Source organism: Eleginops maclovinus, chromosome 12, assembly GCF_036324505.1.
Source record: "Eleginops maclovinus isolate JMC-PN-2008 ecotype Puerto Natales chromosome 12, JC_Emac_rtc_rv5, whole genome shotgun sequence".
Lineage (NCBI taxonomy): Eukaryota > Metazoa > Chordata > Actinopteri > Perciformes > Eleginopidae > Eleginops > Eleginops maclovinus.
Genome location: NC_086360.1, coordinates 21,671,019 through 21,688,406, shown reverse-complemented (window position 1 = coordinate 21,688,406; position 17,388 = coordinate 21,671,019). Strand labels below are relative to the sequence as shown.

The 17,388-nt window shown below is 38.4% G+C and overlaps 2 protein-coding genes across 2 annotated transcripts; both read left to right on the top strand.

Moving 5' to 3' along the window:
• Positions 1-334: 334 nt before the first annotated feature.
• Positions 335-17,360, top strand: LOC134873689 (uncharacterized). Its single transcript, XM_063897490.1, has 13 exons — positions 335-786; positions 882-951; positions 2,435-2,582; positions 3,253-3,355; positions 3,457-3,722; positions 3,860-3,954; positions 9,520-9,788; positions 14,600-14,644; positions 14,739-14,799; positions 14,991-15,141; positions 15,476-15,572; positions 15,651-15,907; positions 16,349-17,360. Exons 1-13 carry the CDS (start codon positions 528-530, stop codon positions 16,583-16,585), a joined length of 2,058 nt encoding a protein of 685 aa, XP_063753560.1. The 5' UTR covers positions 335-527; the 3' UTR covers positions 16,586-17,360.
• On the top strand, positions 10,160-14,081 carry LOC134873198 (uncharacterized). Its single transcript, XM_063896654.1, has 3 exons — positions 10,160-10,345; positions 11,979-13,495; positions 13,757-14,081. Exons 2-3 carry the CDS (start codon positions 12,013-12,015, stop codon positions 14,026-14,028), a joined length of 1,755 nt encoding a protein of 584 aa, XP_063752724.1. The 5' UTR covers positions 10,160-10,345; positions 11,979-12,012; the 3' UTR covers positions 14,029-14,081.
• Positions 17,361-17,388: the final 28 nt, after the last annotated feature.

The window sequence follows — 17,388 nt, the reverse complement described above, 5'->3', positions numbered from 1 at the left end:
TCTGCAAAGTAACTAAAGGTACAAAATAAATGTAATGGAGTAAAAGTACACGATTTACCTCTGTAAATCAAAGTTCAAAGTAGCATAATATGGAAATACTCAAGTCAAGTACAATTATCTCAAAAATGTACTCAGTTAGTTTCCATCTCTGCCTGTAAATGTTAACCACCAATGGTTTAACAAAATGACAACATTCAATCAGAAAGTTATAGAGCATCTTTGATTTGATCACTCACTCAGTTTTCCACATCCACGGCTCTCCCCCAGTGTCCTCTATGGTCCTCCCATCTGAGAACAGGGCTGGGCTTCCCTTCTGCATGTTGTGCGCCTGCGCAGTTTGATCGCAATGTTGTTGTTCAGGTGGCTGTTATTGCCTGTGGCTTTGGTTTGCGAATTAACACTTAAATCGATGATTTTGTAACTCTTTATACGAACCAAATAACACGTGAACTCCAGGGAACCTTTGGGAAGTATTCTTTTTAGGAAGACTGTATTTGTTTTTGTTTATTTAAACTCCAGTCTGAAACATGTTTAACAACACTGTGAAGAACTTCAAAATCAATTTCAGCGCTTTAGATCAGAGGAATACTATCTCCAGTGGCGATGTGATTACAGGTAACATTTCATTTGACCTCACAAAGGAAACGAAGATCAATTGTATAACGATGACACTGACGGGAATGGCACATGTCCACTGGTCCACTCGAAACGGAAAAACCCGCAGAAACTATTCCGCAAAACTGAACTTCTTTGAACTGAAAAGCGTCATCGTGCAGGAAAACAGTGGTGTGTGCTCATAAACGCTTTTTGCATGCATGTCAACATTTCATACTACTAGTCATTGTTCAGTAAAGTCACTCTTTTTGTTTCTCTCCTTGCAGTTACCGGTGGGGCCGTAACTTTCAAACCTGGCTCGCATGTCTACCAGTTTACGTGCCACTTCCCGCAAGGGTGTGTCTGAACACGTGATTTTGTCCATTTGTTTTCTACATATAATCTTTGGGGTCACATGATGTTTGAGATTAAGATACATTGAAGCATGACTGGTATCTAAACCTAACATTGTTGTCTACCATGTGATTTAGATCATTTGAAATGGTTCTCTGAGATTGTTACTATTCATCTTAAAGGTCCCCTATTATGCAACATTCAGTTTTTGATGTCTTTTATATATAAATGTGTCCCCGGTGTGTAAGTAGACTCACAAAGTTTCCGAAAATACAACCCTCTCGCTTTTCCTCCTTAACCACATCTCTAAAAACTGGGCACAATCGAGCTGATCCAGAGAGCGTCCCTCCCTTTCCGGTGGACCACCATGGGACCTTATTTTGGAGAAAACAAATACGTATTGTAGTCAATGGCGAAAGAGAAATTATTTTTTGATCCCGTTTGAATTGTGCCGTGAATTACACATACGATGTTTGACAATCTTAAGAAATCATTTCCAAATCAAGAAAGTCACAGTTTGTGGTAAAACTGTAATATAAGACTGAAAATACGCAACTACAAAAAGTACAAATCCGAGAGTCGCGTAAGTGATGTCATAACTGATTTCATAATGTTTAGCGAGAGATATGAAGATAACTTTAACAAGATGCCTGTTTGCTTTGTACCAAGTTGTAGGCATGCCAGCAATGGATCTTGTTCGTTCTTTCGCTTTTGGGGTTGGTGTCTCGTATTTTGTGCGAGACCAGAGGTGTAGTTCATTGAGCCGTTTCACACAAAAATAAGTAATACTTCACAGTTTCACGACAAACTCTTTTTTTGTTGACTTAAAATATCTTTTAAATTGACAAACATCATAAGTGTAATTCATGGCACAATTCAAATGGGATCAAAACATAATTTCTCTCTCGCCTTTGCCTACCATACATATTTTTTCCGAAATAAGGTCCCGTGTGTCGGAAGTAGAAGGACGGGGCTTAGGCTCTCTATACAGTCGGTGAGCTAAATCCCCTCCGCAGCTCCTGTGTGTCTGTGCATTCAGCAGGATGTCTGCAGGAGGGACTTAGAGTTGTTGTAAATATTATAAATATAATGACACTGTTCTAGTGGTAAACACTGAGAAAAAAAGTGTTTCAGAAATAATGCTTGTTGTGGTGTTCTCCTGGTAGAAAACGTTCACACTTTCAGGAGAGAGAGCTGCGTGGCCAGCTTCAGGTCAGCTCAAATTAAAAGCCATCGTCCCAGAATCAGCACTTCAGCAGCAGGACTGAAATAGAGGCTTATGAGGCTTGCTACAATGGCTGATCTGTTTGGTATTTTGAGCAAAACAATTCACAGACAAAATTTGTATAGATATTGCCCTACAATATATTATTCAAATATAGCATAATAGGAGACCTTTAAGTTCTGCAAAACATGTGTTGTTTCTATATTGCATAATTTCTCCTTATTTCCTCTTTTTCATTTGTGTTATTTTATGTTAATGCAGGAACTTTCCATCCAGCTTCCATGGGATTAATGGAAAAATAACGTACAACTTGACAGTGGGCATCCACAGACCCTGGCGTTTGTCGAAGGACTTTGTGACAGAGTTGAATTTTGTACACCGGATTAATACCAACCAGCCAGAGCTGCATGTAAGTAATCAAAAATCATGTTAACCTGACAAGGGGGCCCCCGGGATAAACATGTAATAACTAATATCTGTTTTGATATGTTGTTTCAATTGTGTCTTTAGCGTAATGGTTACAAGGATATTAACACAAATCACCATATTTGGAAGTGCATAGTTTTCACTGGACAGGGAGGGTTTTGTATCTGTATTCTGTAAAGTTTGTACAGCAGTCAACATTTTCCTTGTGTGAACTAGAATTTGACACACTGGCGTTCTTTAAGACATGGTTCCTTTTTCAGTGTCCCACTTTTTGGTGGTCTTCTAATGATGCATCTTGACTGAGGTTCACTTATTGTATAAATTCTTACTAGTAGAGTGGGTTAAATATGCATGCCTGCACTGCCCAGGTTGACTTATTTTTATATAGTACTATATAGGCTATACATTTTTATCTATTGACCTTTTCTGTGTCCTCAATAAAGCATTCTTGTTCTTGTTCTTGTTCTTGTTCTTGTTCTTGTTCTTCTTCTTCTTCTTCTTCTTCTTCTCCTTCTACTTATTATTATTATTATTATTATTATTATTATTATTATTATTATTATTATTATTATTATTATTATTATTATTATTATTATCATGTTCATTGCTCATGCATTCTAATGCACCTCATACACTGTGCTGTTTCTTTGCAGGCTCCTCTCTTAGGCTCCAACAGCATGACCGTGTGCTTCCTTTGCTGTGCCTCTGGTCCAATCACGATGACAGCCAGTACAGAGAAGCAAGGGTTCATGCCTGGTAGTGTTTCTATCAACAGATTATTATTATAATTTATTATAGTTTATAAAAACTGCTCGAAAAAAAATCAAAACCAAACACTGTGTCTGTTCTTCCTCCAGGTGAAACTGTGAACATAACTTGCAAGTTTAGTAATGCTTCATCTCGAACAGTCACTCCAAAGGTGTCACTGCAACAGAAACAGGTTTTCTACACCCTCAACAAGAAAAGCAAGAGGATGCGGATAAAGAAATTGATGTCCGTGACTGGACAGGTCATCAGTGAACACACCTCTGACGTTCACACTGTGATCATGCTCGCTATTCCATCGTCTGCATCCGTCACCATCTCTAACTGCAGCATCATTGATGTTGAATACTTTATTGAGGTTGGTAATGACAACAGATATATATATTGCTTTGTTTCTATCCATCATTCATCACACTTCTAAACCTAAAGTTATTACATCTGTTTTGGTTTTCAGTGGATTGGTCTGTTTAAATTGTTTTCTTGTTTCTCCTTTAGGTGAGCCTCAGCGTGAGAGGTTCCACCGACCTCACAGTACTGTTTCCCATTATTCTGTGTGACACCCCTATTGACGCTCAACCACCACCTTATTAGTGAGTTTCAAATGTGTTTAATATTAAAATGTTTTCTGTGTGACAACATTTAATAGTGAACAGTCATTTCTCAGTCAGTTATGAACCCCCAATAGCGTCAATGTCAGTACTGTAACTGATTCAAATGTTACTCCGTGTGGAAACTGCCATAGGTAATTATACAGCCTTCACCCTGTGTTCAAAGTGTCTGTTGTATATGTTTTACGGTAGATTACTGTTACCATCTTTAGAAAGTCTATTCCGTTTCAGTGTTGGATTGAGTAGTTGTAGTTTAAGTATTTGGTAAACATTGTGTTACAGTTTGAATGTTAAAAAACAATTCTCAATCAGGAATTGAGCCAAAGCGAAATGTTTTGCAACTGTAAAAGTTCAGACTTAATTGTTCTGCTCCTGTCTAACTAATAATTATATATGTTGCTATGTGCGAAGTCCAGGCCAAAACCTTAAAGGGGATTTTTTCAGATATGCATATAAATACTGTTTTCCAAGAAAATGTGTGGAGAGATATTGGACTCTTTAATCTGACTATTTCAGAAGTTTGCCGCAGTAAGGGTAGGTGATGATGATAACAAAGATCTACCACTCAAACCACTAAATGACTGAACTGATACAATAGCATACACAATATTACTTTTAGCTCCCGTAAGCAGAAAACTAACTATAAGAAAGCAGGTATGTTCATATTCACCAACTCTAGGGGACCTGGCGAATGTGGGTTAACATCATCTCAGGTTGCCCCTCTAACATTTGTGCTGAGTGAAAATCAAGTTTTGTTTTTGAAGTGTTTTCTTTTATATATGAAACATATTTACAGTATTGTAAAATAGGAATAGGGCTTTTTTCATTGTGTATACTTCAAAGCTGTGCTTGAACCTCAGTGCCTGTTCATGTTTTGTTTTTTTGTACCAGTAACAGGGTGACAATGGGTCAATAAGCAAATGTTTAAAAACCTCCCTGTTTTACAATCATATGTATGCGATGTCTTAACAGGGGATTTCTCAGAGTTTAAAGTGTTGCGACTATTCATTATCATCTGTTTGCCTTACAGGTTTATGTCATTTCAAAATAAAATTTTGGGAACTTGTCGCAACTCATTACCAAAGACAACTTGCGCTGATGCAGCTTTTTTTGCACTGTCACCATGCAGGTGCAGGTCTTGGGTTTATCATATTATAGTGTCAGATTCCCAAAATATGTATTGTCTTTCAGCAAGATGGATTTTTAGGTTTTCCTAAAGTCTGTCATACAATTGAAGAAGAATAAATATATGTATTGGTGAAGTCAAATAAAGCATTTGATATAAGTATGTTTTCCATCATGATTGTTTTTCTCTATTGCTTTAAAAACATATAGTTTTTTCCCCCATGCAAAGGCTGGTTGCCACGATGGTGCAGCAGGTTTTAGTGGCGTTTCTCACCATGCTTGCTCTCTGTCATATCTATTCCACTTTGACCCTAGCAATTAGCAGGCACTAAGGATATCAATGTTTAAGGTTATCAAGTTATGACATCATTTTTAGTTGTGTAAGTGGTGTGCCGTCACGTGGGAAATGTGACTGCACACCTTTACATCAACTCTTTATTGATTTTAGGAAAGTTTGATATCGCCATGTTATCACTGTGCAGGCTTTTACATCCAATTGTTTATTGTACTATAAAAGTTTATAATAGGCAATGAAAAAAAGAATCATGTTTTACTGCACAGGGCATGGACACATTATGGCAATAACATGTTTGCTGCAATTATGTATTAATTATTCAATTCTCATCATGATTTGAAACACTTTGTAACCTTATTAAAACATAAAACAGCTTCACATACAAATATACACACTATTGCTAGCATTATGCTAGGTAAATATAATCTTATACACAGTAGACAATTAACAGTCTTAATTATATAGACGTAAAAAGGGCTCATCAGGTGACGTGCTGCACTTCTGCTGCTGTACTGATTTCCATTGCTCATTATTTCCAGCATTTATTTACCTCACATGATCTGTGCTCATTCGTTTGACCGGACACGCCTACAGAAGGAGAGCCAGCAGCAGCCTGTAGTAGTTTATGCTATCACAACATACATCTAGTTAGAATGAACTCATTCATGTAAGGGTGTTGTTTAACCCCAGCAATGATTTATGCAATAAACATAAACACTCATTTTCTTTCCCATATGTAAACTTTTAGAGGCATAACTCTTTGTTTAGTATCTACAAATCCCTTTCTTACTAGTAAGCGATATTTATTGAAGTATTGTGTTTTAATCATTACACAAACCAGATTATCTATTTTATACGGATACACCTGACAACATATACAATTTATGTCCTCAACTTGCCTTATATTTTTAGCTTTCCTATACTGTATGTCAAATAATGTTTTTCAGTGGGATACAATCCCTTAAAAGAAAGTAATGTTTTCACCAGTGGTGACTGTAATACAGGAGAAATTACACTAGAACTGTTAAAAAAACCGCAACATAAATTCACTTTGAAAAGATGAAAAAGAAAAAAGTGAAACTCTGAAAAAAAGACATTCTGAAAGAGGTGGGTGACACCTTCTGCTGGTCAAACAGTCACCAGGATCATCAAGTAGTACAAGTTCAGTGTGAGTTATCTCTCTGGATTCGCAGGCTCCTAAAACAACAAAACTAAAATATACCTATATATAAGAAATAAAACAAATTTAAAAAACAATAAAGTGCAGAAAGATAATAATAAACGCGTCTGCAGGTCTATTACTTTACTAATTCTTTGATGGCACAGAGGATTGTTGACATTCACCTAGATCTATAGTTATCTTCTTCTTATTTATAGACACATGAATTTTCAAGCGTCTGGACTACCTTTATTCTAAATGTATTATCTTTTCAATGTACCCACGACATCTATTGTGTATCTGTCCATCCTGGGAGAGGGATCCCTCCTCTGTTGCTCTCCCCTAGGTTTCTTCCATTTCCCCCCGCTAACTTTGGGGTTTCTCGATGGAGTTGTCGGATGTGAGGGTCCAAGGACAGAGGGTGTCGTATTCATATTCTGTACAAACTGTAAAGTCCCCTGAGACAAATATAAAATGTGTGATATTGGGATACATAAATACACTTTGATTGATTGATTGAAGTCTGTAACAGAGCTGCAGGATTGTTATAATAAGTGCTGACTATTTGTCCTCAACAGGACTATCTGGATGTCAAGAATGCTTCCAAGTTTCCAATGCCCACTTCACAGGTGTCTAAGGAAGGAGAGCATCAATCTATCTATCCTTATTCAATTGTTCTTAACCCCTGTTATCCAGGCACATCACAAGAATGATAACATTGTATGATGTGATTGGAGAAAATCACTTTTTTCACTTGATTCACTGTGTTTTATCAGATGCCAAAGACTGGGCTGTGCTTGCTTCTTCTTGCACCAGTAAATTTGAAATATTCTTTCCCAGTACAATTCTTTCATCAGTCGGACAGCAGAAGAATGCATGACCAGCACATACTTTGACAACTATGATACCTCTGTAATTATTTATAAATAAGGAATATTACATCCAGGAGGGACTCGGAGTAGAACCGCTGCTCCTTAGTGTGGAAAGGAGCCAGTTGAGGTGGTTCGGACACCTAGTGAGGATGCCACCTGGGAGGTGTTCCAGGCACGTCCAGCTGGGAAGAGACCGAGGGGTAGACCTAGGACCAGGTGGAGGGATTATATCTCTTCGCTGGCCTGGGAGCATCTTGGAATCCCCAGTCAGAGCTGGTTGATGTGGCCAGGGAAAGGAAAGTTTGGGGCTCTCTGCTGGAGCTGTTACCTCCGCGACCCTAACGGAAAAGCGGAAGAAGATGGATGGATGGATATTACAATACGTCTTGGCCCCCTACTTTACATAACTCAATAGCCTGTTATTAAAGGATCTTAATTAAAAGACCTTATAGATAAGAGAGTTAATGAATAGGTGATAATGATAGAGGTATAAATAATATTTTCACTCTTACTGTAACTGACATGGATTTATAGTTTTAAAAAGATAAAATGGGAAAATAATAAATTACTTTGTGCTGGGAGTCTGAGCTGAGGCAACCCTGTGGATCCTCAAACTACTCTTATTCATAATCAATAATAAACACTGAGCTATTATTGATCAATACAATATGAAGGACTTAAGTCACAAGCTGTTTACAGACTGTATTGTATTAAGGAGCATGAATTTTTGATGAGAGTATTTTCTTTTCATTGTAAATAAAACCTGAATGAGTCAGTCATGCTGAGTGTGATTATAGTTCCTAAAGTAGATTTTAGTGACCGTTTCCCTCTTAATAAATCAAACAATATGTTGGAATCAAATAACTTTCCAATATCAAATATCCCAGGGGCAGTTAATACACCTACAACCACACCTTGTAATTTACAGAGTCCAATAAATCCTACCGTTGGAAAGCTTATCATGTTCGAGGTTGGTAGACACAGTGTCAGGTAAATGTTGAATGATGTGTTATCTTTTGATGTTGAAGGAGGTGGTAATGTTACATTGGGTTGCATTTACTGAAAACAATGTTAGAATAATTTGTCCATGCCCACTGGAATGAATACAGGTAGAAAGCATCTGTGATCGAGTCATCATGGGCTCTTATCTGCTGTACAACCAAATTAAGTGTGGCCTTAATGATATGGATGTGAGTTGAATAGGACTACATTAAAGTTAATACAACAAACAGCAATAATCTTTCAGCATGCTTCAACACTTTATTGTACAGTATTTTGCAGTGCTAGTGGCTTTAAGGAAGTGGATTGGAAAGTGTATTTCATGAGATACATAAACAGCGTTGCACATGATCAAGTAGGGCAGGTGTGAAGGCAGGAACAGCAACGTTTACTAAGTAGATTTACTCAAGTACTGTACTTAAGTTCAACTTTGAGGTACTTTTACTTTGTTTATTTCAATGTGATGTTACTTTTTTCTTTTACTCCACTACATTCATGTAGTATTTTTTAGTTACTTCGCAGATATAGATTAATGATAAACAATACATTCAACACTTCAATAAGAATTTAGTCACACCTGGATTAGATTCACATTCTACCCTGCAGTTAATAGAGTAATTAAAATGTGTTCCTCCTTTACCAGCTTGATAAACAAATCAATACATACATAATTAATCAAAACCTTTCAAATATAAGATTGTAAAATGGGTCCATCTGCACAATGAATACTTTTACTTTTGGTTCTTCAGGTATATTTAGAAGCCAATACTTTTGTACTTTTACTTGACTAACATTTTGAATGCATGACTTTAACTTAGAGTATTTAATCTGGTATTTATACTTTCAGTAAAGTAACATTTCTGGGCTGGGTGACGTCAAGGACAGTTACGGAAGATGAAGTACCCGGAGTTTGGCCACTACGAATATTTTCCTCAAAGTCCGGAGCAATTCCTGGGGGCTTGGGGGATGGAGTAGGGGTCGGTTTGGAATCGGGACAAAGTGTTCTCCTCAAAACTGTGACACACCCACAGCTGAGTTAAGAGGCCCTTCCTCTTAAGTCTTCTCGGTTTCAGCTAGTCGTATTTTCATGGGTGATATTACATCATGTCGAACACGGTGACGAGATTCACGGTGACCTATAGACCCGCCGCTAATGAGCAAAACATATTTACCAGTAGCGACTGGGTTTCTGGTGAGATCACGCTGGAAGTTGCCAAACAGTGCAAAATAGATTCCCTTTTAATTCAGTTCAAGGGGAAAGCAAGGGTCTTGTGGACCGAGAGCACCGGTCAAATTTCTGTAACTTATCACTCAAAGGACAAGTACGTCAGCATCAAACACTACTTCGTGTGGGACAAAGATAGCGGTAAGTGATAAATAATAGAGAATAGTAGCTTACACTGATTGGCTCCTTCGCCGAATTTTCTCAACATTCTCAAACTGTTTTGCATGCACATTTTCAAAAAAAGCAATTCAGATAGATGGCCAGTAAATCCTATCTGAAAAACATATCACACTAGAATTTTTCTGATTGGTAGGCCTACAGCCAGAGCTGGGCAGTATTTTAACTACATGTATTTGAAATACGTATTTAAAATACTTTTCAGTATTTTGCATTTTGTATTTTTACAAGATTGGAAAAAATGAAATGTAGTTTGTATTTAAATACTTTGAGGTGCTGTATTTGGGTATTTTAAATACAAAAATACTTTGCAAAAAACCTTTTTTTTAAATCAGTAAAAACTAAGCGAATCACCAGAGATCTTTGGGTCAAGACGTAAATCACGTGACACGCCCAATCGAGACTTGAATGCGACCATTTTTTCTCCGCGACGTCAGCAGTCATCACTACTACAGCAGTGAAGAGGACCTGCACCTACACGGCTCTGTTGCTGGCTTTTCGAGGCATGAAACAACACTAAGGTGAAATGTTTTGTATAAAAAAAATGCTACAGTCTTCCCACACACATTGTCAACAGAATTACACCATAAGCACTAGACTATTTTCGAGTGTTAGCTTTCTCTTGAATGATGAGTGTTTGATAGGCAGGGGTTGATAAATGACGGTCAGTCAAATTGCTTAGGTCAGCGAAATTGAGCAAGTTTCTTAGAGTGTAGCCTAGGTAGCTTATCAAATATAGACCAGAGAGGTCAAACATGAATGCTTGACTCGCAAAAGGTAAACTAGTACTAAACGTAAGATATGGTGATTAAATTAGTCACTCTCACTGAGGACAGTTAGGAGATCCAATTTTAAATTGGATGAAACGGTAGAGGAACACGGCCATATTATTTGATGTTAAACGAGAAAGGACCCGTTTCTATGACCCCCAATAAAACAAATAACGCCAGTTTTGTGTTTAAACCCGTAATAGCCCCTGTATCGGCCTAGTGATGTTGTAGGAGCCCTCGCAGGCATGTTCCCTCCCACGGCAAGACCTCGAGCTGGCGAATTCCTTTTCCACTCGGTACCAAATTCTATTACCAAACGAAAGAATGAGATAGGCTAAACTGGGCTCATAACAATGTTTTGAGCCCAGAACGATCCATAACTATAACCTGTCAATAAAGTACTTATTTATTTATTGTGAAAAAACGTGAGAAAATTGTGTTGTTTAGGGGCTTGGGCCACTTGACAAATGTCCATCATAGAGCAGTAGGCTAGGTCTAAGCATTTCTGAATAATATTAAGTCTTCTATGTTGATTCATACTAACTAATTATATGGAGATTCAGTTCCTGTTAGAGCTCCAACCAAAGCTAGGGAGGATCCTTGAAAACCCACTTTTATATAATCTTAAACTACACATTTAGCTTCTAAAATCATATTCACACTTGGCTTTTTTTTTTTTTAATAGTCCATTAGAGACCAATACAGTAGGCTGTATTAAGCATTTCTAGGGCATATTATTTATTTTATATTTGTATTTATTGAAAACTAATTCAGTATCTGTAGATCACTAGATTTGGAGTCACTGCCTGTTATGGCGCATAGTAGTTAGTTTTGTGCATGGAGCTTAGCTCAGCTGTTAGCAGAGATGTCAAAAGTAAAAGTTAAAAAAAAAAGAAAGAAAAGAAACACAGTTTCCTTCCAACACAGGTAACTTATCTGAGTAACCAGTAGACCTGTGTACTTGTCTTACGATCAGCTGACTACACTGGTTGGATCAAGTTTGTGGTGGGTCCTTGTTAGATTGTTAGAAGTGTTTTTCAGTAACAACGCAGTCTATCTATCCCATTAGGTACAATGGAGTAAATGGTCTAACAGCTATGTAATAGGCTACCACGTGCTAGTGTTGTACTTACACCAGAAAATGTACTTTTACTTTTACTTTTGACACCTCTGGCTTTTAGTTTTTCCACTTCCAAACGCTTTATCATTAGTATCCTAGGTAATATTTCACTTGGCAGGTTAGAAGAGCCCTTTCATGCAAGTGCATATAGTAGTCAGTTTCGGATTTAATTGTTTTTCCTTTTTTTATGATGTGATTTAAGTGTGTGTCTGTTGAAGAGTAACTGACTAACAACTTTTTTTTTGACAATTTCGTTTGAAATAGAGGATGTCCCACTGAACTGAGATGAGTGACAATCATGATGATGAAGAGGCGTCAGGAAACAAGAAAACACCCAGAGAATCTACAGGAATTTGAAAATTACAAAAAGGAAAGTGCAAGTGGCCAGCAGAAGAAAGCCAAAACATCATTAAGGCAGACTCGTTTGTTTGACCATGCTAGCCCAACAATATCACAAAGTAAAGTCGACTCCCTTGTGAAATCCTTTGTTGTCAAAGGAATGCACTCATTAGCCACCGTTGAACAAACAGAATTCATCGAGCTTGTGCAGGGACTTCACCCAGGTGCCAATGTAATGTCCAGACGGACACTCGGACGACGGATTGATGAAGAATTTGCAACAAAAAAAGCATTCCTAAAAGAGACGCTTAAAAATGTTCGCCGTGTTTGTACAACAGTGGATATTTGGTCAACAAAGAAAACCAGTTATTTGGGAGCAACAGTACATTGGATCAATGGAGACACGCTGGAAAGGCAGTCAGCCGCTCTTGCCGTTAGGCATTTTCCCAGCCCCCATACTTATAACCGAATAGCAGAACTGTTGGATGAGATTCACACAGAATATGGGCTGTCTTCAGACACCATTGTGTCTACAGTTACTGATAATGCATCCAACTTTGCAAAGGCCTTTAAAGAGTTCAGTGTCACTGGAAAAACAAATGACCCAGATGAAGTTGAAGAGCTGGACGATGAGCTGTCCTTCCTGGTCATAGATCCTGAGAGAGAAGAAGCATCTGAGTGTTCCATCATTTTACCACCACACCTCCGGTGTGCGACACATACTCTGAGTTTAATCTCAACTACTGATGTCAAGAAATCGATCACTAGCAATGCAACTCTCAGCAGGCTGAATCATTCAACGATGGCGAAGTGCTCAGCATTATGGACAGCATCTGGCAGACCAAAGAGTGCTGAAACGCTAGGCAAAGTAATCGAGCAGCAACTCAAGACACCCTGCATTACAAGGTGGAATTCTCTGCATGACTCCTTGAGTCAGTTGTCATTCTTGCGTGACAAGCTCCCTGATGCCATGACTGCCCTGCAACTTCCACCATTCAGGGAAGTCGAACTGGACTACATTGAGGAATTTTGCAGAGTGTTACGACCGATTGCCATCTCAATAGATCGGCTTCAAGGGCAATCTGCATGCTATTATGGTGAGCTGTTGCCAACACTTTTCACCATTCAAGCCAAGCTGGAGGATCTGCAAGCATCAAACTTGAGGTACTGCTCACACGTTCTTCAAGCAACCATAGCAGGGTTCAAAAAACGCTTCCACAATTTTCTGATGCTGGAGCATGACGTGAATGAGGCCATCCTGGCAACCACAACACACCCATACTTTAAGATGAGGTGGTTACCCCAGAGGTTGGCTTCTGAGAAGAGGCGAATACAGCAACTGATGCTGCACTCAGCAGACGAACTCGGACTTCTCTCAGAGAGTGACGGGACCACACCGAGCACAGAGGAGAATGACGAATTCTTTGTGTTCACTGATCAAGGTGAGAAGAATTTCTTTACACTTTAAAATACTTAATTATGTAATTTACAATAGCATGTTTTACCTTTTGGTGACAATTTCAGTATTTATACTTTGAAGAATGCATTATTTGGTCCTCGGGGGGGAGTTTGTGCTAGGTATTGCTATGACCCTGTCTGATTGTTGTCTATCTGTCTGTTTGTCCATGCATAGTGTCTGGCAGAGGCCAGCTTGCCATCTCTGATTGCTCTTGTTTTTTTTCTGTTGTCTTCAATCTCTACAGGAACAGTCAACCAGCTGGAGGCCGAGGCCTTGCCCAGCCACAGCAAGGCGGAACTGGAGACCCTTCATTTTTTGGAGGATCCCAGAAAAGACCTGGCTTCACTAAATGCATACCCTTTGATGAAACAGCTTTTTGTGAGATTTAACACAACCCTACCATCCTCAGCCCCGGTTGAGCGCCTGTTTTCTTTTGCTGGCTTAGTGAACCGGCCTCACAGAAGGTCATTAACACCAGATATGCTGGAGAAGTTGGTTGTCCTGAAGAACAACTGATCTGTTTTTCTGTTTAATATGGATAAAATAAAATGGATTTGAATGTAGCGTTAGCTGTCTCCTTTTTTATTTATTGTACATTCCTCAGTTTACAGACAGTATTCAATACAGGCATTATCTCGCGTGTATTTTTGTATTTTCAAAATACAAAATACTTGTATTGTATTTAAATACATTTTCCAGACCAGTATTTTTGTATTTTATTTTGATACATTTTTTGATCAAGTATTTGTATTTTGTATCAAAATACTTTATGATGTATTTGTGCCCAGCTCTGCCTACAGCTAACTGACTGAACAACAAACGCATTCCTTTGGCTGTCACGTTAAGAGGAGGGACTCTAGGGCAGGCGGAGACAATGTGGGCTCTCAATGAAGTTATCAAGATACTCGGTATTAAAACGTAAAAAGTAAGCTGTATGCTTTAACTCGTCTGCTGGGGTTGTACACTGAGTTTCCTTTTGGTTTGGATGGTAACTCGGAATTTTGAGATACTTTATCTGACCAAATGTTTAATAGTTCAACTAACACATTTTAATAGCTGCTAATTAAGTGTGTTGATTTTCCTTCAGGAGATGACAACGAAACCCTATTGACAGACCAGTTTGGAAATCCATGTAAGTATTTCTGTCTGCCTTTACTGAGCTGAGGCTACGGAGAAGTTGTAAAATGAACTTGTCTTTAAATGTTGACTTTTTTCCTCCTATTCAGACAGCAAAGTTGTTGCCCCAGGATGCCACGTTTACCCATTCACCTTTCAGATCCCTCCCCAGTAAGTAAACATTCTTATGATGTTTCTTTTATAAGTTGCAAAGACCCTTACCCTCTCCAGATAATTAATTAACGAAATGCATTAGAAAAGTGTGTTGGTCTGGACCTGAGTCCTTACAATATTTTCATTGCTTACTGTCCTGCATGTGCAATGTTTAAAACAAACTGGCTGACTCTGCTCTTCTGCTTTAGGGATATGCCCTCTTCCTTCGATGGGGACCATGGCAAAATTGTGTACTCGTTAACAGCCAAACTGAGCAGATCAATGAGGCTTCCAGCGGAAGATTCTTCCCAAATCAACTATGTTACGAAGGCAGACCTGACCAGGGACCCTGGGTTGATGGTATGTACATTCTCATTCATGGCATACCAACTGGGAAAATACTCTGCTTGTGTTGGTGAATGGCTAAATCCCAGCCTTTGAGGTGTTTTGAGGAATGTGCTTAAATCCCCAATTCCTGAATGTGTGATATTTTTGACTGAGTATGCAGTAACCACATCCTCACAGTATAATCTGAGATTCAACAATTCAGTAGTACACCTGTTGAATTGGCACAGCGTTTGGAGGGCTTTTTCTGAATGTGGGCATTTGAGACACCAGCATAAAAGCTAATAGGTGAAGTGTTTTCTGTCAGTCGATTAAGTGTATTGCATTCATATATTTGATCTTCTGTCAGGAACCTCAGCACGAGTATAAGGATAAGAAAATGAAGTTTTTCAACTCAGGAACAGTAGCCATGGATGTGAATCTTGAAAAGACAGGTTTCCTTCAAGGTGAGAGCCCTTAATCTTATATTGACACTTGTTACAAATATGCTTAGGGTTGTTTTGACACTTCTGATCTGTTTACAGGAGAAGGACTAAAGGTTATGGCCTGCATTCAGAACAACTCATCTCGGGAGATCAAGCCCAAGTACTGTGTGTACAGAAAGCATAGCTTCTTTGCACAAGGAAAGAGAAGAGTTTCAACTAAAGACCTGTTTAAAGAGGTGGGAGAGCCCATCCCTCCGTCTTCAAAACAAAATGTCACCAGAGTCCTCACCATCCCCCTTGATGTGGAGCCGTCCATCCTCAACTGCAGCATCCTGAAAGCAGAGCACAGACTCAGGGTAAGCATCCATATGTCAACAGAGATGTGTCTGCCTGTTCTTATGTAACTTATGTGTATAAAAACAACATGTCTCCTGGGAAAAAGTGTATTGTCAATTATAGGAATATTGAATGATTCATTTGACTTGTACATTTTTCAAATGTAGTCCACAATCACAAATGTAGCAATTAACAGTCCCTGCAAAAGCAAATACTCATAAATATTTAATTCTCTGAATTATTAAACAGAAAAATGATGGATACTGGGCATTGTGATGTCAACCTATCTGGATTAGTGTCTCCTATGGCTACACTTATCAGAACCTGAAGGCTTTGAGTAAACCCCGCTGTCATGGTTAATGGTGTTTGCCGAAAGAGTATGAGTTATGCACCCAGGATGTACAAATGAGTTTGATACAATAATTCTGGCGATTAAAGAAACTTCAACAATTTCTCAACAGGTCTACCTTGATGTCAAATATGCTTCGGATCCAGAGATCAAATTCCCCATAGTCATCTTGATTGCCCCTAAGGTTCCTGGTGTGGAGGCGCCCCCACTTGCTGCTTCTGGTTTTGGATTTGAAGCATTTGGAAACTCACCAGCCTGGGGAATTGTCCCTCCAGCAGCAGCAGCAGCAGCAGCAGCAGCAGCCCAACCCTCAGATCCCCCTCCTGCCTATGGAACATGGTTAATATAATTGGTTAGACTGTGAAGATATGTGGACATTCAAAAGGAGGTACAAATAAATGAGAGTTAAATAAACTTTCATTAATTTGTAAACCCTTTTTAACATTTTTTTACGACCTACATTTACATTTAAGCTGTACAATATTTACTGCTTGTTGCATCAATAAAAATGACAATACTTTGTGTAATGATAATACTTTGGAATGCTTGTGAAGAAGAATACTTTATTAATCCCCAATGGGGAAATTACTTTGTGTATATTTGTTCAAACTGGACAAAAACAGTTAACCATTGGTGATCAGTTGTAAAATGAGTGTTGAAAATTCCTTTGCTAGAGTCTTTAAAGTGTCAGGGAGATTTAAAAACATTAGTTTTGTCATCATAAAACAACATGGAATACTTTTTTAGACTTTACTGCCATTTCAGAATTATATACTGTATGTTTTGATTATAATTATAATTATTGATGCATTAATGTTTTATGCTGGTAAAGCTGCAGCCAGTTTACATTACTTTGTATGCTGCAGGGTAGCTTGTGGATTTATTCCAGGTGTGACTAAAGTCATTTTTAAGTGTTGGTTATGTTTCACATCCTTAATCAAAATCTGTACAGTAATTAAAGGTACAAAATAAATGTAGTGAGGTAAAAGTACACCATTTACCTCTGAATTGTTGTGGAGTAGAAGTACAAAGTAGCATCAAATGGAAATACTAAAGTAAAGTACAAGTATCTCAAAAGTGTACTTAAGAAGAGGACTTGAGTTAATGCTCTTCGTGACTTTTCAACCTCGATACATTCATTTGCGGAGGAAT

Bases quoted from the DNA above. Each gene is read 5' to 3' on its own strand.
- LOC134873198 (XM_063896654.1), top strand. From the start codon at position 12,013: ATGATGATGAAGAGGCGTCAGGAAACAAGAAAACACCCAGAGAATCTA. The intron at 13,496-13,756 runs GTGAGAAGAATT...CAATCTCTACAG, and splicing joins CTTTGTGTTCACTGATCAAG to GAACAGTCAACCAGCTGGAG.
- LOC134873689 (XM_063897490.1), top strand. From the start codon at position 528: ATGTTTAACAACACTGTGAAGAACTTCAAAATCAATTTCAGCGCTTTA. The intron at 9,789-14,599 runs GTAAGTGATAAA...ATTTTCCTTCAG, and splicing joins CGTGTGGGACAAAGATAGCG to GAGATGACAACGAAACCCTA. The intron at 15,908-16,348 runs GTAAGCATCCAT...ATTTCTCAACAG, and splicing joins AAGCAGAGCACAGACTCAGG to GTCTACCTTGATGTCAAATA.